Below are 23,444 nucleotides of genomic sequence, written 5' to 3' on the forward strand. Positions count from 1 at the left end.
TATTGATGATACTTTACCCCATGCTGTCACATGATCTCACCCAGTGGCTTCATGTAGATGTTAAATAGGAGGGGGGACAGGACCGAACCCTGCAGCACACCACATTCGAGGGGCCTAGGGGTCGACTTCTGCCCCCCGACCAATACCGACTGCGACCTGTCAGAGAGGTAAGAGGAGAACCACCGTAATACGGTGCCTCTCACTCCCACCTCCCCCAGGTGTCACGGAAGGATACCATGGTCGATGGTATCAAAAGCCGCTGAGAGGTCAAGAAGCACCAGGATAGAGGAATACCCTCTATCCCTGGCCTGCCAGAGATCATCGGTCAGGGCGACCAAAGCGGTTTCCGTGCTGTACCCAGGCCTGAAACCAGACTGAAAGGAGTCTAGATAATCCGTTTCATTCAAGGTCCGTCGGAGTTGAAGCGCCACCACCTTCTCAATAACCTTCCCTAAAAAAGGAAGGTTGGAGACCAGACGATAGTTTTTCAAAACAGCTGGGTCCAGGGAAGGCTTCTTGAGGAGGGGTCTCACCACTGCTTCCTTTAATGGTGGCGGGAAAAACCCCTCTTGCAAAGATGCATTGATAATCGTCTGGACCCAGCCTCGTGTCACCTCTCTGCTGGTCGAAACCAGCCAGGAGGGGCACGGGTCCAATAAACAGGTGGAGGCACTCATCACTCCCATGGCCTTGTCCACTTCTTCAGGGGTGACAAATTCAAACTCATCCCCCCAAATCTGATTAAGACTAGCCCTCGGCATCTCAGCTGGCATTGCCCAAATGGAGTCCAGGTCTGTCCGAATCTGAGTGATTTTATCCGACAGAAACTGAACAAACTCCTCAGTTCTTCCCTGCAAGGGTTCCCCCACCTCCTCACCTTTCAGGAGAGAGCGGGTCATCCTAAACAGGGCGGCTGGGCGCACATTTTGCCGCCCGTATCGCCACTAGATAAGTCCTAATAAAGGCTCTTAATAGTGATCGATCAGAGTCAGAGTTACTAGCCCTCCAACGTCGCTCTAGGCGTCTCTTTTGGTGCTTCATCTCCCGGAGTTCCTCGGTAAACCAAGGTGCCCTCCTGGATCCACTGCCACGGAGAGGCCTCAAAGGCACAATCTGATCCAATGCTCCAGCCGCCTCACTATTCCGGCAGTGACCAAAGACTTGGCCGGATTGCGGACAAGGGAGTCAGGTATCTCTCCCTCAGGGTCCATCAGGTGCCTGGGGCGAAACCACTTAATCGGCTCCGCCTCCCTGCAATGGGGGGGGGGTAGTGTCCTGAAGTCAAGCCTCAGCAAGGAGTGATCTGACCATGACAAGGGCAAGGTCTCTATTCCCCTTAAATCAAGATCATGTCTCCACTGCCCCGGGAGAAATACAAGGTCAAGCGTGTGTCCCCCCCTATGATCAGACCCTGAACTACCTGGGTCAGGTCCATGGTTGTCATGGAAGCCATGAACTCCTGTGCCCCATCTGAGCATTCACCGAGAGACTGCAGATTAAAGTCCACCAATACCATAAGTTTGGGGAACTCCACTGCCAACCTGGCTACTGCCTCTAGTGACACAGGCAGGGCTGTCGTGACGCAGCTGGGAGGCAGGTACGTCAACAGCAAGCCCAATTGAACCCTTAGGTCCAACTTCAAGAGGAGAGACTCACACCCCACAATCTCTGGGGCAGGGATCCTGCGAGGAACTAATGGCATTCGGACGATAACTGCTACTCCCCCACCCCTTCCCTGGTGTCGTGGTTGGTGGAGCACCTGAAACCCATCTGGGCACATTTCTGAGAGGGCGACACTCACCAACCTTGGCCCAGCCAGGTTTCGGTTATACATGTCAGGTTTGCCTCCTCGTCCAATATTAAATCTCGGACGAGGGGAGCTTTGTTCACAACCAACCTGGCATTTAGCAACAACAACCTAAGACCAGGGCCCTGTACTCCTCTGACACCAGATCCTTGAGTTGAGCCTGAGGGGCTGGAATAAGCAATCGCTGTAATGTAGCGAGTCCTTCTTCCCCGGTAATGGCTAGCCCTACAGCTCCCGCCATATCTGCCTCTCCCAGTCATGACCGGGATGCTCTGACTTCTCCCTATCCCCGTAGACTCCTCCCCCTCTCCCACGGCCCCCTTCTTCCCGGCAGGTCATATATTCCATTCACACCAGGCTGGGAGGTGAGTCTGGGCCCCCATCCACTTCTGCTTCTGCATTCAGCGGAGGGGACTCCAGGTCGCATCCCTGGTCCTACCATACTTACCAATCAAACACTCTCTTCAGACACACCCCACACTAATTACTAAAATACAATACAATACAATAAATTAAAAGTGGGCACATTTTCTCTCACATTCATACACTCATACACCGAACATACCACCTAAAATGCCGTTCCTAAATTGGCAGGCAATTAAAATAATTAGAAACAGTAAAAATAATATGTTCCCAAGGAGTACAGACAAGGAAGAATGACAAAAAATAAAATAAAAATAAAATAAAGAGATTCTCAGCATACTGGCAAAATGTTGAGAGTATGTGTTCTGCATAATTTTCAAGTGCATGTAATAAGTGGCTCCCAAACTTTCAATTTCATCTATCTTAAAGTCCCTCAAACAAATGTAAGGTCTGAGAATTAGCATGCAGAATTTATTTTTGGGCCAGAAAGAAAATAGAAGTTTTAAAGGTTAGGAATTTACAGGTAATCTTGAGGTTACAATGTCAGTTGTGACTAGGATTAGCTTTTCTAAGTGATGCTGCCATAAAGCGTGACATCACATGACACATCACTTAGTAACAACAATTATGGTAGCTGTCCTAACCCCAGGAGCATGTGCATCATTAAGCAGGAAGCGACAGGAATCCCAAGCAAGAAACATCGGGGTGTTGTGGGGAATGGGATTGGCTACAGAAAGTGAAATGCAGGCTGACTAGCAAAGGCTTCATGCTGGTTGAGGGAGGCCTGGATGGGGTGCTATGAAGTAAGAGAATCCTATGATCTTGTAGGCTCCTTGGGGGAAAAAGTGATAAGAGCACTTACTGGAGTGACTTGCAATCTTCCCTGCCAGCTTCCCCATTGACTTTGCTAGCAGGGAAGGACTCAAATGATGCTCACACAACATCAGCTTGCCGTGATATTGTAATCACAAACTGGGCACAGCTGGAACTTTGAGAGTTAGTCATAAACCAATTTTTTCAGCACTATTAACTAGTAACTTTGAATGGTTGCTGAACAAATGGATATAATCTGGAGACTACCTGTAACTGAAAGTACTCCATTAACCAAGTATATTATACAGAATTTCTGTTTGTGAAATCTTATCTACTTTGCTATTTTACAGTACATATATTTCTTGCATGTTTGCCATGACCTAGATTTTTATCTGAAAGGGAACTTTATCTGAAAGGGAGCATATACCTTCTCCAAAACCAAGATTCACTCCCATCTGTGCTAGCACCCAGTAGATTTTATACATCTTTTCCTACAATATCTTGACAAAGCAAATCCCTCAAAAATTATTCTAACCACAATACTGGTTTCAGAAAAAGGGAAAATAAAAAAACAACAAGTTACAAGCAAAAAATTTATAATTTCAATAAGCATGAGTTGGAGTATTTGTAGGGTATTGTGTCAACATATATCATCCACAACTACTGATAATTCCTATGACTGATATATGAAATATTTTATATTTACATAAATATGATATAGATTTATGAAATAAAATATGTTTAAAATTGTCAATGATCAGCACGGATATGCAGCGTATTTTTATTGTGGTAAACAATAAATAAAGTGCCATTTCTATATGAAGCTATTGCACAATTTATGCCCTTGACATTTTTAGATAATATTTAGATATCAATCAAAACAAACCATGAGTTTAGCTTTTAAGCATAGTATTTTTAATGTGCAATAATTAACTCTTTGATTTTCAGAGAAGTCTCCATAATTCCAGCACGGTAACATAAAAAGCTTTGGATTACTTCCGCATTGTCATGGCTGCAATCTTGACTTTTTTTGAGCACATACTGCAAACAACCTTGTTTGGAGATTAAGTGCAACACAGACTAGAAACTAAAGCTGCATACATAGCTTAAGATAAAAAACCAGAGATGGGTTGTTTCCAGTTCGGCCCGGTTCTACTCTCTTAATGACTCAGAAGATTGTTTAATGACCAGAACTGGGAGTGCCAGGATTGTGGTTGTTGTATTGTGATGTGTTGTGATGTATTGCTAATGACCCTTGTTGCTTTCAAAGATTGAGATTATGATCCCTATAATCTGATTCAAGTATTTACCTGTATGGGTAATCCCCCAGAAACATATGTGGATTGCCTGCAGTTTCATTATAGAAGATATAATTTTCAATTACATATATAGTGAAAAGTGCTAGGTGTAATTTGAATTTTTCACAACATCCCCATTTGCTATTCCAGTATTCTCCAAGGGCTTTCTCCCTTCAGGGAAGACCATTCAACTGTTGCCAGCAGAACCAGTCAGCCCTGCCTCTCCAACATCCCAGTTCATCCCTCATCCTTCCTCTTTCCACATGCAATAAAGGCTTATGCTGTTTCACCTCCTCCTAAGAGAGCCCTGATAAATCCTCCTCCTTTTCCTCAGCTGACCTGTGGAACTGCCCACCATTTTGCTGTAGGGAAGGGGAATCAAGGGAGATACAGACCACAAGGAAAATTGCATCCTCTACCACTCTGCCATGTCCCCAAGGGACTCCTCCTTCCAGGGAGGAAGTGGCTCATTTGATTGCCTGTGCCCCCAGCCAGCCCCACTTTGCCAGCAGGCATAGAAGTGATTCCTTCATTCTTCCCTCACTAGTCACCATCATTAAAAGATTGCAAATTTCAGCTTTGGTTCCAGAACAGCCAATGGCTACTCACTTAGTCAAAGCTTTGTTGCCAACTGAGTAGGTGCAGGAGATGAGGAGGTGGAAAAGAGGACAGGGATATACCCTATCTGCCTACTCTTACATCATATCAACTACATCCAAGTGTAGTTGGATGCTGAAAGAACCACAAATTTTCCAAATTTCAATCCTATGTAAGTCATGGGTCCTGAATTTTGGATGCATTCAGTAAGTTACCCATTTGAGGGAAATTGACTTCAAAATTGTTGCTCTGTGATGTATTACCTCACCCAATTGACAATTACAAAATATCAAAGATACATGAACATTTTAGTAGTATCCTTAACAACCCAAAAGTTGTTGGTTCATCCTTTCAGAAATAGAGTAATGAATAAGAGTAAATAGAGTAAGACAATGATCATGGGTAGGCAAAAAAAAGCAGTGAGATGGGAACAACTTCTGACTTCCTGATAGGTTCCCCATTGACGTTGCTTGTGGTAAGCTGGCAGGGGGCATCAGAAATCCTGGGGAACTACTTGTCGCTTTGCTGGGGAGAGGAGGAACAAAGGGAGGTGGTGATTGTGAAGAAAACTGCACATTTACTCACCATCCCAGTGTGTGTCCAAGGGCCCCTTCCTTCAGGGAAAAAGAGGACTTACCTGTCGACCGTTGGAGCCTTCCGTTCAGTCCCATTTCACCAGCAGGCATTCAAATTGTTCCCTTCTTTCCATCCCTTATTGCCCACTGCCATTGAGATATAGTTAGTCCTTGATTTACAAATATTTGTTTAGTGACAATTCAAAAAATTGGCACTGGAAAAAGTAACTTATGACCTCTTTTCACACATATAACTGTTGTAGCATCCCCATGGTCATATGATAAAAATGTGGGTGCTTGGCAACTACTTCATATTTATGACAGTTTCCATGTCCTGAGGTCAAGTGATCAACTTTTGCGATCTTTTGCCAAGCAAAGTCAATGGGGAAGCCAGATTCACTTAACTGTGTTACTAATTTAACAACTGCAAAGATTCACTTAACAACTGTGGCAAGAAAGGTCATAAAATGGGGGAAAACTCACTTAACAAATGTCTCACTTAACAACATAAATTTTGGGATCAATTGTGGTTTAAGTCGAGCACTACCTGTATTTCAAATTTCAGCCTCGATTCTGAAGCAGACAACCCCTGCCTCACCTGTTAGATCTTGCTACCAGCTGAGGGGTGCAGGGCCCAGAAGGAGGTGGGTAAGAGGGTAGGGATACACCTCTCCTCTTTTCCCTTGCATCACAGGACCTAGGGGTTTTGGGGAAGTGTTGTTGAATGGAGCAATGGAGCTGAAGAGGCCACAACTTTGCCCAATTTCTCTCCTGTAGGAGTCATAATTGCCAGATTTTGGATGGATTATTTAAATTAACTATTTGAAGTTTGCTGATTCAAAAACTATTACCTTATAACACACCATTACGCCTAATGGTAGATTACACTAAACAGATACACAGTTTTAGTAGTATATAAAGAGGCAGATTGCAGCAGGACGAAATAAGGCCCTTTTTTTGATCCTCCAAGAATATTTCTTGACATATAATGCCTCTAGATGTATCTGGCAAAATTAGCTCACAAAAACAAGAAAAGGGAGGTGAAGTAAAGGGAAATTTATGTTCTAGTCCCTGTGTGTATTAATACCTTCTGGAAATAGTCGGCTTGACAGATCTGCTTTCTGCCTCTCCCTCTGCTTTTCCCTTGTGACTGTGACTCATTCTTAAGCATCTAGAGAGCCCATTTCCTCTTTGGTGCAAGATGGATTAGTTTTAACCTATTTGGACTGTGCATCAGCTTTCAAGGTGAAAGTGCATGTTTTTGTGTAGCTTTTGTCTAATGGTAGTAGGGAATTCAGATGTGTGATGACAAACAATAGTTAATGAGGAAGTACCAGAGGTCATAGTAAGCTATTCAACAAGGAAAGATTAGTTACTACTTTACACTGCATTATACTCTAGTCCACCTCTTTACAAAACTTACTGTCATGATACTGAAAGTCTCAATGTCTCTAAAGTGACCTCAGTTAATAATCACTCTAAAAATTATATAAGCGGAAATAAGAAGTGTCACGTTCTGAGCATGCGCTAAAATAAAGAGTTTAAGCGGGAAGCGCTCGACACCCAATTGGCTGATCATTTGACAGCTCCTGTATAAAAAGGGAGCTGTCCAAACGAGCAGCGCGCATTCCTGTCTAAAAGCCGGTTCTGAAAGTTAGCCTGTATTTGTTAGGGAATAAAATTGTTAGCCTTTATTCCCGTCTCCGCCTCAGTTCTTCTGGCTACCCACGGTCCCTGGGGACACACCACTGGCGACGAGGGTGGGATCGCCAAACTGAGGTGCGAACTAGCTGAAGTCACTCGCTGAGTCACTAGAACCGCGCTTCCAGTCTAACCCTGCCGCGACGAGACGTCGCCTCACTGACAGGAATGGCCACGTTAAACTTCGTGCCATTCAACTATGGCTCCAAAACGTGGGAGTCATATACCGCCCATTTTCTGGTCGCTCACGACCTCACCGAGTTGACGGATGAAAGGAAATGCGCATTTTTCCTGTCAGTATGCGGCACGGACGTTTTCCACACCGCCAGGGCTCTCACAGCCCCTGAACCTATCAAGGCCGTGCCATGGCCTGTCCTGATGGCAAAGCTGACGAGCCATTACGCTCTGTCTCCGTCCAAGATAGCCCACCGACACGCAGCCAAGCCGAGGGAGAGTTAGTCAGCGCCTATGTCGCCGCCCTAAGATCAGCCGCCCTCCACTGCGAATTTCGTGATCTCGACGAGGCCCTCCTCGACCGCCTGGTGTGTGGCCTCAGAGACCTCAAACTACAAAAGCGGTTATTGACGAAGGCAGACCTCTCATTTCAATCCGTGTTCGATGAGGTTCAGGCTGCTGAAATGGCCACGGCATCCCTAGCTACCATTGCGAAGAGCCGGTCTACTCCAACCACACAGCCCGCCAATACGTTCAACACAGCTGCGAGTCTACCAGATACGGAGAGCGATGAATCGGACGCCGAAGGGCAAGAGGAGGACATCAACCGCCTTTATGAGGCGAACAAAAAGAGCGTAACACGGCGGAAGGGCGACCCTAAATCTGCATATAGTGGTTGCGGAGGCAACCACGAAAGAGCTGAGTGCAGATTTAGGCAAGCCCTCTGCCAGCGGTGTGGCAGAAAGGGCCACATCGCTCGGGTGTGCCGAGCCGCGCAGCCCATGTCCTCCTCAGAGTTTCAGGCCGATCGGTTCCGTCAACCGCGGAACCGGACGGAAGGCCCGAAGAAACCTAGGATGGACTGCCATGCCATCCTCCGGAACGCAAATCAGGGCCTCTCCTGCCACAATCTGCAGAAAAAGATTCAGCTGACTGTCAATATTGAAGGGAGGCCCTGTGAAATGGAGCTGGACACCAGCTCCGCTACGTCCATTGTGTCCTGGAGCACGATTAAACGCCTCTTGCCCCAGCTGTCAAAGCGCCAACTACAAGACTGTAACCTGACATTACGAGACTATCAGGGCAACCTGATTCCGGTGATCGGCACCCGCAGGGTCAGAGTGCATTTCAAGGGGTTCGATGGCCGGCTACCCCTCATCGTAGTCGAGGGCAGGTTGCCCAGCCTTCTCGGCCTTGACTGGTTCCAGTCCCTCGGCCTGCAGATCAGCGGCATACATCACCTCGGCACATCGGCTCTAGACCACCTGGTCAACAAGTTTTCTGCTGTCTTCGATGGCACCCTTGGCCATTACACCAGCACACCCGTGTCTTTCAACCTCGACCCCTCCGTACAACCAGTTCGGATGAAGCCTCGACGGGTGCCCATCACGCTCAAGCCGAAAGTGGACGCCAAGATAGATAAGCTTGTGGCTCAAGGCGTCCTGGAGCCAGTGGACCATGCACGATGGGAGACCCCCATCGTGCTGCCTATCAAGCCGGATGATAGTGTGAGAATTTGCGCAGACTACCGCTGCTCCATTAACTGCGCTCTTCCCTCCAACGCGTACCCGGTGCCGGTGGTCCAGCACCTTCTCCACACCTTGGGCGGGGGATCCATCTTCGCAAAGCTCAACCTCGCCCAGGCCTACCAACAACTAGTCGTGGACGATGAGGCAGCTGAGGCACAGACCATCGTCACGCACCGGGGCACGTTCCGATGCCGCAGACTACAATTTGGGGTCAGCATCGCCCCAGGACTCTTTCAAAGCTTGATGGAGAGGCTGCTCCAAGGACTCCGAGGCGTCGTCCCATATTTTGACGACGTCCTCGTCTCTGCAACCTCTCTGGAGGAACTCATGGCCCGTCTGCGGGAGGTTTTCCGGAAATTCCAACAAGTCGGCCTCAAAGTAAAAAGGGACAAGTGCCAAATCGCAGTGCCCCAGATAGAATTCCTCGGGTTTCTCATTGATGGCCGCGGCATCCACCCTACGGCTGCCAAAACCAAGGCCATCGTGGAAGCCCCGGCACCGACCAACAGAGCTGAACTCCAGGCCTTTTTAGGCCTACTAAATTTCTATGCTGTATTCTTGCCGCATAAGGCGTCTGTCGCTGAGCCACTCCACTGCCTCCTTGACTCCGGCGCGGCCTGGGTTTGGGGCCACCGGGAAGCCTCCGCCTTCCTAGCTGTCAAACATCTCCTCATTTCCAATGACGTCCTCGTCCAGTATAGCGAGCACTTGCCTCTAGTGCTCGCTTGCGACGCTTCACCCTATGGGGTGGGCACCGTACTCTGCCACCAGCTACCCAGTGGGGCGGAGGTACCTATAGCATTTTTCTCCTGTACCCTATCTGCCTCCGAACGCAACTACGCACAGATCGATAAAGAGGCTCTCGCCATTGTGGCCGGGGTACGGCGTTTCCATCACTATTTATATGGCCGCAGTTTCCTGATTGTCACTGACCACAAGCCGCTTCTCGGGTTGCTGGCCGGTGACCGCCCTGCCCCGCAGGTTCTGTCCCCACGAATGACACGCTGGTTTGTTTTCCTCGCATCCTACGAATACCAGCTGCAGCACCGCCCGAGAAAGCAGATTGCCCATGCCGACGCACTCAGCTGATGCCCCCTGCCGGAGGCCCCTGAAGACCCTGCTCCTGTCGCCCCAATATTCCTAATTGACGACCTCAACCTACCAACTTCTGCCGCCGACATCGCCCGGTTGTCCGCAAGGGATCAGGTAATCTCCCAGGTGCTAGACTGGGTTAGGCGAGGGTGGCCAAAAGACCCCGTGGATCCTGTTTTCCTTCCCTTCAAATCCCGCCTGGCGGAACTGTCCGTTCAGTGCGGCTGCCTCCTCTGGGGCCACAGAGTAGTGGTGCCGGCCTCACTGAGGACTACCGTCCTGCGGCAGCTACATCACGCCCACCCCGGCATCGTCCGGATGAAAGCCCTGGGCCGTAGCTGCGTGTGGTGGCGTAAGCTGGACCAAGACATAGCTGCCCATGTCGTGGGGTGCCCGCAGTGCCAGGGCGCCCAGGCCTTGCCTCCCAAAGCCGAGCCCCGTACATGGGAACCGCCATTCACACCCTGGTCCTGCGTGCACGTCGACTTCACCGGCCCCATTCAGGGCCGCATGCTATTCATTGCCGTGGACGCCTTCTCGAAATGGGTTGAGGTCGTCCACATGCCCTCCACCACCGCAGATGCGCTCATTACGACCCTTCGCCACCTATTTGCCACTCATGGCCTTCCCGACGTGCTGGTGTCCAATAACGGACCACAGTTGACGTCTACCAAATTCGAGGCGTTCCTGGCTTCCCAGGACATCCGACACACCCTCACCTCCCCCTTCCACCCGGCTAGTAATGGCTTGGCGGAGCGCGCTGTGCGCTCCGTCAAAGAAACCCTCGCCAAAATGGATCACCTTCCATGGCAAGAGCGCATTGACGCATTCTTGCTCGCCCACCATTCCACCCCATCACCAGACTCCAATACTAGCCCAGCTGAGCTGCTCATGGGTCGGAGGTTATGAACAACCCTCGACCGCATGCACCCTGCTTACTCCACCCCAACTCCCGTAGATTCCCATGGGGGTGCCCGATCCTTCGCCCAGGGGGAGGCAGTGTATGCCCGGAATTACGGAGGGCATCCCTTGTGGCTACCGGGCATTGTGACTGATCAGACCAGGCCCTGCTCCTACAGGGTCAGGCTCCACGACGGCAGAACTTGGAGACGCCACTGCGACCAGCTGCGGAGCAGACGCCAACCACCAACCAACCAGCAACCATCGACTGACTCACCAACTCCGGCGACCGACCCACCAACTCCGGCGAGCGACGCGGGGCCCAGAAACGAGGAGGCCGCATGAGAACAAGCAGCCAGTGCCCCAAACCGAAGCGGCGACTTACTTGGTGGGCCAGCACCATCCTTCGTTCTTCGCCGGCCCGGGCGATCACCATCATCCGAAGCAGAGTCCTCGGCCGAGCATCCAGAGTCGACAGGAAGCGCGGGAGAACCTCGAGCGTCCGGCCAAATCAGGCGGCGTCCAGCATATTTACAAGACTACGCTTGCGCGAGCTTAGGAGAGAGGAGTGTCACCTTCTGAGCATGCGCTAAAATAAAGAGTTTAAGCGGGAAGCGCTCGACACCCGATTGGCTGGTCGTTTGACAGCTCCTGTATAAAAAGGGAGCTGTCCAAACGAGCAGCGCGCATTCCTGTCTAAAAGCCGGTTCTGAAAGTTAGCCTGTATTTGTTAGGGAATAAAATTTGTTAGCCTTTATTCCCGTCTCCGCCTCAGTTCTTCTGGCTACCCACGGTCCCTGGGGACACACCAAGAAATATTTTCCTCCAATATATTTGTGATTTGTGTTCACACAACCACTTCGTATTTCACATTTCAAATACAAATCATGACTACATAATCCTATACTATATAAAATGGGGAATTTCTCTCATATCCTCTTCCACTAAAGGATATCTAGAACAGCGGTCAGCAACTGGTGGTCCATGGACAACTGGTGGTTCATGAGAAAATTTTGGTGGCCTGCAGAAAAATTATTTGCATTTTTTATATTGCACTAAATCAGGGGTCCTGAAACTATGGCAGCCTGGGCTGGATACGTGCAATGAACATTTGTGTTGCTGCAGAGAGTCTCCCTCTTCGGGGTCTTTTTGTGCAGGGGCAGAGGGGGGCAGAAATTCCAATCTGGGGCCTGCTTCTGCCTCCTGATGTGGGGCTTTGGGCGAAGGCTGGAGAGAAGCGCCACTGGTGGTAAAGAATTGGAGTGTCTTGTACCAGTGGGACTGCATTATGGCCTGGAACTGGCTGACCATCTCAGCCTGCTGAGCCTCCAGGAGCCAGTACCTAGCCTTGCACTCCCGCAGGTCTTCCCTCTGCTTGGAAAGCCTATGCTCATAGTCCTCCATAAGGTGCTTCTGCTGAGCTTCCTTCTTGGTCAGATCCAATTTGAATTGAGCCAGCTGTTTTGCCAACTCTTTCTCATGGTGGTTGCTTAACTCCAACAACTGCTTTTTGTTGGGACCCCAAGGAGCCTGGGTGGGGAGGCAAGGAGTGGCTGTCAGGGGTGGGGTAAATAGAGGCTGGTGAGGCACCCCTCGACATGAGTAATATTGAGTTGGCCATGCCCACCCAGTCACATGACTACCTAGCCATGCTCACCCAGCCAGTCATTAGGCAGGTCATATTAGTGGTCCACGGTATTTAAAATTATGAATTTAGTGGTCCCTGAGGTCCAAAATGTTGCTGACTCTTGGTCTAGAAAGAGTATTTTGACTAACATTAGGCCTTTCCTAAGCTATGCAACTTTGGACAATAATTATTCATATCCCCCAAATACATTGGTCACCAAACTGATGCACATTTAGATTGAGATGGCAAGGAAGCACACATATTCTCATTCCCTTGATGAAATACAACTGAATCCTACTTGATCCTCAATGCCTTCCCTGCACCCTGTGACTCACAGATGCCTGTGCAACAAGCAGGCAAGTGTTCACTCACCATCAGACTTCCACTAATGAAGACTATACCTTGATGCCACTGGCACTTCCTCTATATATTCCTCAATAGTCTGTTTGGGCAGATTACTGGTGAAATTAGGTTCAAGTAATATATTCAAGTAAGAGGAAAAAAACTGGAAATGACCAATATGCAAATAAACATTTGCCCTGGCTTGACTTCTTGGCCAACATAAAGCAGATGTTGAAGGAGAATCTGCAGATGAAATCTTTTTTTCTGAAGCAAGGAATTATATTTGAATCAACTAACTACATAGCTTGTTTGCATAAACCGAGCTAATCTTGGCAGGATCTATATTTCTGAAATATATTTCTGCTGGATACATCCTAATAAAACAGGACAATAATCCCCAACTAAAAGCACAGTTGTTCCCTGCATTTGCTGCTAAGCTAATACAATATGCTCTACTAACGCAGCATAGTAGGCTTCAAATAATTGACAAAGAACAGAATGTAACTTGCAAGAACAAAAATAACCTACAAAGGTTGAGAACATAAATAAAAATAGTTTCATCATTTTATATTCAAGTACAAATGAAAAACCACTATAAAAATCTATTTACATATGGTTTCTAAAAACTATATTTCTTAGGATGGAAGACACAACTTGATCTAGTCAGTCCCCAAATATATTGTCAGTCTTTAGTCTGAATTTATTACTCATGGCTATTTATTCATTTATCAATCTTATTATTGACTTTTTTCAGCAGGTAGTTTGCAGAAATATGCTCTTTTCAATTATCAATTATTTGTTATGTGTTGCCACCCCAGCTTTCTTATTTTTATAAAGTTTTATAAACTTATAAAGTTGTCTTTAAAACAACTTCAATTGAATTTAATAAACTCTGATGGCCAGGTTCTTTGAGGAAGAACTCAAGACCTATTGTTAAAACAGATGCAATTCCAAAGAAATACAAGAAGCATAAATACCAAGCCAATAACTAAGTTCTATTTCAGAAGCTTCTGCAGAAAACTGAGATTATATCAAAATAACAGCACATGTAAGGTGATATCATAATAAAAATTCTGTCCTTACATGTAAGCAACTTCTGATGCAAGTTGCAGCTTTTGTGGTTACTGTAATCACATATATTTTATCATTTCATTTCTTTGGAACTCAATGTTGTAATTACAAGTGAATAACCCTGAAAAATCTGAGGGAGAAAAAAAACACCTTATCTTACCACTTTTTCCTTATAAACAATGTACTTCAGCCACTTGAAATCCTGCCACTTGAATCCTGCCAGTACAAACAGGGAATCCTTCTCATACTGCTCCGATTTCTGGATAGCCCCTTCCGGATATGTTATCCGCATTGTTGTCTTGCCACCAACATCTTTTTCAAAGCCTTTCACTGGAGCAGAATTCAGCCTTCCGGGAGATAAGAGAAAAATTATGAACTGTATTTATACTAGAGTCAATGGTGGGTTTGTACCGGTTTTACTACTGGTTCGCTCTTGCATGCTTGTGCGCTCTCTCTCTCACACAACACTTTTGCACATGCGCAGAAGCGTCTGGGTGGGTGGGTGGGCAGAGTCTCCCGCAGCCACCACCACCGATTCGGCCGAACTAGGCCGAAACAGGAGGAATCCACCTTTGACTAGAGTTCTAATTTTTGTGTAGCAAAAATCAATGTCAGGAACTCCACTACAGTAAAAATTGCAAAGGCATCACACTCAAATTATTGAGGATTGTTACTGCCAATAAAGCAGTAAGTAAAGCAAAAAACAGAACTGCCTGATACTGCCATTAGTTTACACTATAAATGGCCTATTCTTTGGAGGCAAGATATGTGATTATATGTTGTATGGAGAAAGAATTACCGGTAATATTGGCAAAATAAATTTATTTTTTATTTATTTATATTTTACATTTTTGAACTGCCATCCCACTCAAAGAGGGAATCTGGGCAGTGTATAATAAAACCTCAAAAGAATTAAAATGTTAGAATTAAAAATTTAAAGCAGTATAAAATTTTTAAGGAGGCAAGTACAATTAAACCCTGTTAAAATCATGTTATTTCATGAGTTTTCAATTAAACCAGGGAAGAAGCAAAAATTCCTTTAGCAACTCGATACTTCCCATACTTCCCAGCTATTACTACTAATAAAACTTGAGAAAAATACTTATTTAAAGATATCAGGCACACTATTTTTAATTATGTTATACAAAGGAATTCCTAGAGTCATTCTCATTCCTTCAAACTTTTTTATAACATAGAAGTTGCTGCTAAGTTGCTGTCTGTACTAAGTTTGTAGTGTTACAATTTAATCAAAGTTTTTCACAGAATTGCAAATGTGTTAATTAGAAGTAGTACAGTGTTCAAGTAAATATTGTAACAAATGATGATTTAAAATGAGAGATAAAGTACTTCAGAGTTATTCTTTCAAAAATACATTTCTTATGATCCAGGGGTTTTGCTGGGGGTTTGCAGGGGTTCGGGAGAACCACCAGCTAAGATTCTATGCAGTTCGGAGAACCCCCCAATCCCACTTCTGGCTGGCCCCGCCCACTTTGCCCCTCTCCACCCAGGAATCCTCATGTGGCCCATTTTGGATGCAGGTATGTGCAGGGTGCACACAGAGGCTCAGGGAAGGCAAAAAACAGGCCTACCGGAAGTTCGGGAAGGCCGGAAATGGATCCATTTCCAGCCTCCAGAGGGCCTCCAGAACATGGGGAGACCATTTTTGCTCTCCCGGAGGCTCAGGGAAAGCCTCCGGAGCCTGGAGAGAGCAGAAATGCCCACCACCCCCCTGGCATGGTGCAAGTGGCTGACTATGGCCATGCCCACCCAGCAACCGGGCAGAGAACCCCTTGCTAAAAATTTTGAAGCCCACACCTGTTCTTATCATTATTCCGTAATGAGATCAAAATCATGGTTATATCAACTGAAACATTCCTCAGAGAATTCAAAAATCTATCTAATTCATGAAGACTTAAGTCTCCTATAATAAGAGACAATTTATGTGATTTTACTTTAGGCATGAAAGCTGGCTTTCATTAGACTAGTGTCTCTCTCTCTCAACCCAACTCATCTCACAGGATTATTGTTGTGGGGGAAATAGGAGGAGGAAGGAATATTAAGTATGTTCACCTCCTTGAGTTATTGAAAATAATAAAGGTGGGATATCAATAAATAAATAAATACAGTTGAATTAATCTATTTGGGCAGTTCTATAATTGTCATGTCAAATATTATATTCTCAGCACAGTGATTTAAAATGTCTTTTGTGTGAATTTTGAAATTATGAAAACAAAGTTCCTGGAGTTTCTAAGCCACTACTGACACCATCTTACAGGAGAGCAATAGACTGCCAAATGGTAGTATACTATACTGGCTGACTGTTGGCTCTGTTTTAAGAACAAATATTTAAATATAACACTTAAACAAACAACTCTTATGGACTTTAAAAAGGAACTCAGTTCTCTTTATGCATTTGATGTAGAATATTTATTAAATTATACAAGAATAAAATGGCAGGAATGACTGTATTATTTGACAGATTATAAATTTCTTACAATGAAACAACTGCAATCAAGTGGTATTATTTCTACTGACAGAGACAACAAAGATTCAACTTGTAATAATCCATATTCCATAAATAGGGAAAAGGGCAGTTAATAAATAGGAGAAACACACAATAAAATGCTTCCCATTTTATTCTAGATTCCAGACTCAAATGTAATCATGGATTGGTTTTTTCCTAAAATAATGAATTATCGGTCTGTCTAATCACTCAACTGCATCTTTCTCTTTCTAAGAAATAAAGGCATATTATTAAATCCATGAAACAAGAAGCATTCTTGGTCCAGATGGCTATTCCATAGACTGGTACAAGAAACATATTGATTTGTATGAGTGAGTGGATATTGTTCCAGTGCTACTGGAAATTTATAATTAAGCTTCTCTAAATTATCTCCTTCTTAGAAGCCTATGTTATTGGGTCCTTTCTTCAAGTTAGCATCCAATTTCTTTGTTAACCTTATTTATTGCATTAGTTGTTCATAAACTATAAACTTGTTAACCTTGAATTAATTATTGCATTAGTTGTTCATAAACTAAAAAATATTACCACAAATTATTCAACCCATACAATGTAGATTTCTAAAAAGTTATCAAGGATCTGGTAATATTAGATTGTTAAATAAAATAATTAAAAGTTTAATTAAATAGTAAGAAATTGTGAAAGTTTTTATTAACTACATTAATGTGAGGTATTCTACACCTCCTACTAGGTTACTACAAATTGACATTTTTCTTAATCTATTTTGTGGTGCTTGTTGGGAATATCTCCTCTTTAACTTGACACTAGAATTACTGGCCTGTCTCATTGTATAAACTGATGGCATTTTAAATTTAGCTATGGCTGGAACTGAACATAAACTGCTGTTAACCTATGATATATATATATTATGTTTTATTGTTAATTATGCATTTTATATACAAAAACTTACTGAGGCTGTCCAACAGTTCAAGAAATTGAAGAGGTTATTGGATTAATTGCTGTACATTCATCTGTTCCACACAGGTTCTAATGCTGCAATGAAAATGTGTACTGTAGCTGAGTTTCACCTGTCTGAATAATTTTAAGTATTTGAGAACAGTTATTCCAAATATTATTACCTTCCCTTGTGGTTTTAAATTTGACAATTTGTTTTTTAAAAAAACCCATAAATTACACGTAAACCAATTATTAAAAATTATATGGAAAATTATTACTGCCTCAGTATGAATATATTTACTTAAAGGCATTTCTATAAGTATCTCTACATTACTCTAAACAGGTTGGTTAAATATTAATTAAAATATTTTTATGACAGACATATTTATTGATGTAAATAATTCAATTAAAATGTCTATTGAACTTGCCACTTGCAAGGAACTCCTGTTCCTTGACCCAGCTCCTGCCCACCTAGCAGTTTGAAAGCATGCAAATGCAAGTAGATAAATAGATACCACTTTGGTAGGAAGGTAACAGCATTCCAGGCACCTTTGGTGCATAGCCATGCTGGCCATGCTGGTCATATGACTATGGAAATGTTTTCAGAAAACACTGGCTCCCTCAGCCAAGAAACAAAGATGAGCACCATATCCTAGAATTGGACACAACTAGATAGGGAAACCTATACCTTTTCCCCCCTTAATATTCATATAATTGTTAATCTATTATTAAACAGCTGTTGTAAAGGTGTGAATGTGCTTTTGAAGAATATATTTTAAAAACTGGAATTTATCACCATATGAATTACAGAGTTATCGTGCATAAGAGGTAGTAAAAGGCCATAATTACTGAATCCTGACAAGGCACTCCAGAGCTTAACAATTTTCGATGACTGATACATGTTCACTTTTTGTTTATGTACTGGTGTTCTATTGTCATAAGGGAAAAAACAATACAAGTTTGGAAGCCCAAGATTTAATTTATTTAAAAGTTATGTTGAGTATTTCTATAAATGGAACTCTGGAATATAACCTCTGCAAATAATAAGATTCACTTGTATCATTACTGCCTGTATTAAAACAAACAAACTGCAGGTCATGTATAAAAACATTAAATGCAAGATCACATCAAATGCAAAGTGTTGTGACATAAGCGCCAGAAGATAGCTATTTCTCTCTTCCTTGCCAAGAATCCCATTTTGAAATAATTTTGGAAAAGAGTTTCTTTCATTTGAGTGCATTGGAAAAGCCTTGAAGCCTTTCCTTTTATTACCTTCTAAACTGTTCCTAATCCTCAGCAGTTGTGGTGCAGTAAACAAATTTGGTGTAGGAGGGCTAGGCCTTTTAACCCTTTAATTATTCCTTCTGCCTTGCAGCAACTGCTCCTTAGAATTAACAACTGCATGCATAATACAATATCTTCAAGAGCATGTTGGCTATCAATTATGCCTAATTGATAAAATTGATACATCCTGGTTGGGAATTTGGGAAGCTTCAAATTGATCACATCTGGCAGGGCACCAGAGTAGGAAGATTTACTAATATGAGAATCATGTCATTAGGATTGTTTCAATGAAGATGAAACAATGGATTCCAATCAAAGGATCATTTCAAATGCTGAAAAAATAACCAAGTATTCAAACAAAGAATAATGGATGGGTGCTATTTTTGTTTATTTCACTCTTTCTGCTATTTATAGCAATATGAATGAAAGCTATACTTTGGTCATCAAGGTGTTGATTTTATATGTATAAAATCTAGATTTTTTATATATAAACATCTAGATGACCAATGTGCAGCTGTTGTTCATATTACTATAAATAGCAAAAAGTGATATCTATCTATCTATCTATCTATCTATCTATCTATCTATCTATCTATCTATCTATCTATCTATCTATCTATCTATCATCTATATATCTGAAAATGGCTCACATAATATTTTCTCTTCTTTCTGCTGAAACAACTCACCTGATAACAATGTCATAGTCATCAATTTTCAAGCCCAGAGATTTGTTTGCTAGAATGCCACCATTTCCCACAATAATACATCGTCTGCAGCTAAGACTGGAAAGGAAACAAAAGAGTAGCTGGTTAAACATCAAAATGTATAGGAACAGATATATTTTTGGTCCAGATCTGAGCCAGTCTAAAAGAATCAGAAAGTAGTTAATTCACAGTTAAGAGAATGACCTTTGATAGTAATACAATGAAGGAACTGGTATTGGAAGATGTTAGGCATAAGGTTATGCCTATCATGTAGAAATTGGTTGGCCCTATTTTTATGTTTTAGTGTAACTCAGAACTTGCAGATGAACAGTTTATGACCTTTTCCACAATTAGCCCTTGGCCAATGGCCAGGTCTTGATTTATAACTGAGCCTTTCCATCTCCTTGTGGCAATACAAGTAGTCCTTGACTTACAACTATTCATTTAGTGACCGTTCAATGTTACAATGGGGCTGAAAAAATTATCAAACTTCGGACACTTGGAAACTGATTTGTATTTATGACAGTTGCAGTATCCCAGGGTCATATGATTACCTTTTGCGACCTTGGTGGCAAGCAAAGTCAATAAGGAAGCCAGATTTGCTTAACAACCGTGTTACTAACTTAACAACTGCAGTGATTCACTTAACAACTCTGGCAAGCAGGATCGTAAAATGGGGCAAAACTACTTAACAAACGTCTCTCTTAGCAACATAAATTTTGGGCTCAATTGTGACTGTAAATTGAGGACTACCTGTAATAGGATCAGTTTGGTTTCTGTGTACTCCATGGATGTCTTTTTGCAACATTTTGCAAAATTTACAGGACTGTCGAAGTTACTTTCAAATGATTGCAGCTTGTCAAGGATACCAATAAAGGAGAATATTTGTAGGTCAGGGTTGAAATGAGGAGTCCTTGGTGTTTTCTGAACTTGATTGATTTCTTATGGACATTTTATCACTCAAATTACCGGAAGGGAACACCATCAGTGCTAATGATTATATTACCTACAGTAGTTTGGATAATGAAACGTCTGCAAAAAAACAACCAAGCTCAGTGAGCACCAAGGATCCCTCATTTCAAAGATACATATATCAAAGATCAAATGTAAAAGATGCTGTAAATCACTGTAAATAATAATCTACATTTGATTTTTAGCAATGGATTGCTGTACATTTGAATTTTTCTTTTTTTACAGGTTTGGACAAATGTTCTGATTTCCCCTCCCTCAATTTGTATATCAATAATAGACTCTCTCAACACAGAGACACCTATTTTATCAAAACATAAATAAAGTAAGAAAGGAGGAATTGAAATACTGTAGGAGGATCTAAATTAGACAGTTCATATACCATATATATACTTTTAGCACAGTGGTGGGTTCTGGATCCCATTGCAACCGTACGGGTTGCAACGAGGCCTGGCGTCCTCCACATGAACACGTGCAGTATATGCACACACATGGTCAGTGCGCGCATGTGTCTTGCCTTCCAGCGATGCTCCAGCTGCTCGGCGGAGCATCGTGCAGGCGCTGTACGCACCATGCACATGTGTGGAAGTGCCGAAGGCTTTAAAGGACAGGTAAGGAATGCGGGTGGGTGGGCCTTCTGGAGTACCGTACCGGAATGGTACCCGGTGCTCCGGACAGGCTCCAGTACGCCCGTACCAGGGTGTACCGTCTGCAACCCACCACTGCTTTAGCACAAGAAGATTATTCCACATCAAAATTTGGCAGAAAAATGTTTGAAATATAGTGATGATTTTTTTTTGTAATGCCAATTCTGTCACAATCCCTGACAAAAGGTCGTACATTTCCCAAAATTGAGATTGCAGACTGTTTCTTGGGTTTGAAAAGAGCTGGAAATTAAGTGGCTTTCTTTCTTGAAGATCTTCTACTCCCGTTCTCATTCTTAAAATCTGCTACTCTGCCTACAAAATAACTTGCCTTCTGTAACTTTACTGAAGATCAGATGGCTGGATTGCAGTCCCTGATCTCTCAAATATTGACTGTACCTGCCATAAATACAAAGATGTGTGGAAAAACTTTGTAATTAGCCTTAAAAAAGCATGACCATAAAGCAAAAAGTACAAAATAAAAGTAGACTGCCAGTTATCAAGATATAGTTACATAAAACCATTAGAAATATTTGGGAACAACTAACATAGTGCCTGGATTTTCCTCTTGCACTTTACTAAATCTCAATATGTATTGTAATTTCTTTTTATTGATTACATCATTAATTTATTTAAGTGTATGCTGCCTCATGAATGATCCTAGCCAATTTAAACTCATGAAAATAATAAGTCATAGAATTAAAATCAGCTTTAAAAAAACCATAACTACCCTCTCTTTTATTGAAATGGAACCCTCTTCTGAAAAGCACCACCTTAATAGATTTCTTGAATACAACAGAGAGAAAGGCAGTGTGTGACCATGAGGGCACAATCTGTTTCTAGTCTCCTAGCCCCTTGATATGATTTATGTCATCCCTATTCTCAGTCAAACATTTTGGTCAATTTTAGGATGAGAAAGTGGCTTTACTTCAATTCCATAACTGGAAAAAGTTGAAAACAGCATTTCACTAAAATTATCTGACCATAGAACAGGGCTTAGCAACCTACAGTCCATGGGCTGAATGTGACCCATTACTCAAAGTCATCCAACACACAATCCCAATAAAAAATATGAACCAACAAGTGGGCCGACCATCACCCAGTCTTATGGCAATGGAAAGGGAAGGCAAGGATAAAAGCTAGGTGGACATTAAACCAGAACATACTACAAGAGAAACAATTTGTACAACAAATAGAAAAGGAATTGGGCTACTTCTTTAAAGAAAACTGTAAAGAGCAGACCTCAATACAAAATGTTTGGGACACGATGAAGGCAGTTGTGAGGGGAACATCTATAGCCTATATAATAAGAAGAAACAAAGTGCATAGGGGAAAACTTAATACACTGAACAAAGAATTAAGAGAGACAGAACTGCTGACCCAGAAAGAGCCAGAAAACAGTAGACACAGGGAAAAAGGAGAGTTAATTAAACACCAAATAAATTTGATCTCTCAAGAGGAAATAGCACAAAACATTAAGAGAATGAAGCAGAATTATTTTGAACATGCAAATAAAACTGGGAGATGGTTGGCCCACAAAATAAGAAAGGAGAAGGTCAAAAGAATTATTAAACAATTGTGTGACGAGGAGGGGAATTTGAAACAAGAAATAGGAGAAAAGAAAAAGATAGTACAGAACTATTATAGGAAACTATATAAACAAGACGAAATTAATGAACAAGACATTAGAAAATACCTTATAAAGCAGAAGCTTCCAGTCTTGTCGGAGGAGATGAGAGAGATGCTCGATAAAGAAATCACACAAGAAGAACTGAAAAAGGCCATTCAAAAACAATAAAACAATAAAACACCTGGGCCGGATGGGCTTCCGTCGGAAATATATAAAAAACTTCAAAATACCATGGAAGACAAATTATTAGAACTATGTAATGAGGCACTACAAAATGGTAGGGTCCCAAAATCATGGGGGGAAGCTTACATCACCCTAATACCAAAGGAAGAGGCGGACAGTAGCAAGGTCCAAAATTATAGACCCATATCCCTGTTAAATGCAGATTACAAAATTTTTGTATCAATATTGGCGGAAAGACTAAAAATAATATTAAATCAAAGTATCCATTCGGATCAAAACGGCTTTCTCCCAAAAAGACATATTAGAAACAATACAAGAATAATAATTGATACCCTGGAATTCTATCAAACAAGATCCGAGAAACAACTCGCATTAATCTTTGTTGACGCTCAGAAAGCCTTTGATAACCTAGATTGGAACTTTCTAACCACTCAACTAAAAATGATGAAATTTGGCGATAAATTTATTAAGATTATAGAATCTATATATTCACGGCAATCTGCAAATATTATAGTCAATGGGGAACTAACGGAGAGGATACAAATTGGAAAGGGTGTTAGACAAGGGTGCCCGCTCTCCCCACTACTATTTATTACGTCACTAGAGGTCCTTTTAAATCGGATAAGATCAAATCAGGAAATTAGGGGCTTGACCATAAAAAAAGAACAATATAAAGTACAGGCCTTCGCGGATGACATGGTCTTTATCGTGGAAGACCCCTTA

The 23,444-nt window shown here is 43.0% G+C and overlaps 1 protein-coding gene across 3 annotated transcripts in view; it reads right to left on the reverse strand.

Moving 5' to 3' along the window:
- Window positions 1-23,444, reverse strand: part of ST3GAL3 (ST3 beta-galactoside alpha-2,3-sialyltransferase 3) — a 252,211-nt gene that overhangs the window by 68,941 nt on the left and 159,826 nt on the right. For all 3 annotated transcript variants that reach the window (XR_015697283.1, XM_087719814.1, XM_087719813.1), the window contains 2 exons: window positions 19,278-19,373; window positions 14,050-14,236 (listed from right to left, as the gene is read on the reverse strand). Coding sequence is in view for 2 of the 3 variants with exons in the window: in XM_087719814.1 (XP_087575940.1) it covers window positions 14,050-14,236; window positions 19,278-19,373 (283 nt within the window). In the remaining variant the exon portion in view is untranslated. The remainder of the gene's footprint in view (window positions 1-14,049; window positions 14,237-19,277; window positions 19,374-23,444) is intronic.

The sequence above is a fragment of the Thamnophis sirtalis genome, unplaced genomic scaffold (genome assembly GCF_051295495.1).
Source record: "Thamnophis sirtalis isolate CommonGarterSnake01/CBP01778 unplaced genomic scaffold, rThaSir2_p1.2 scaffold_7, whole genome shotgun sequence".
In the NCBI taxonomy this organism is placed as follows: domain Eukaryota; kingdom Metazoa; phylum Chordata; class Lepidosauria; order Squamata; family Natricidae; genus Thamnophis; species Thamnophis sirtalis.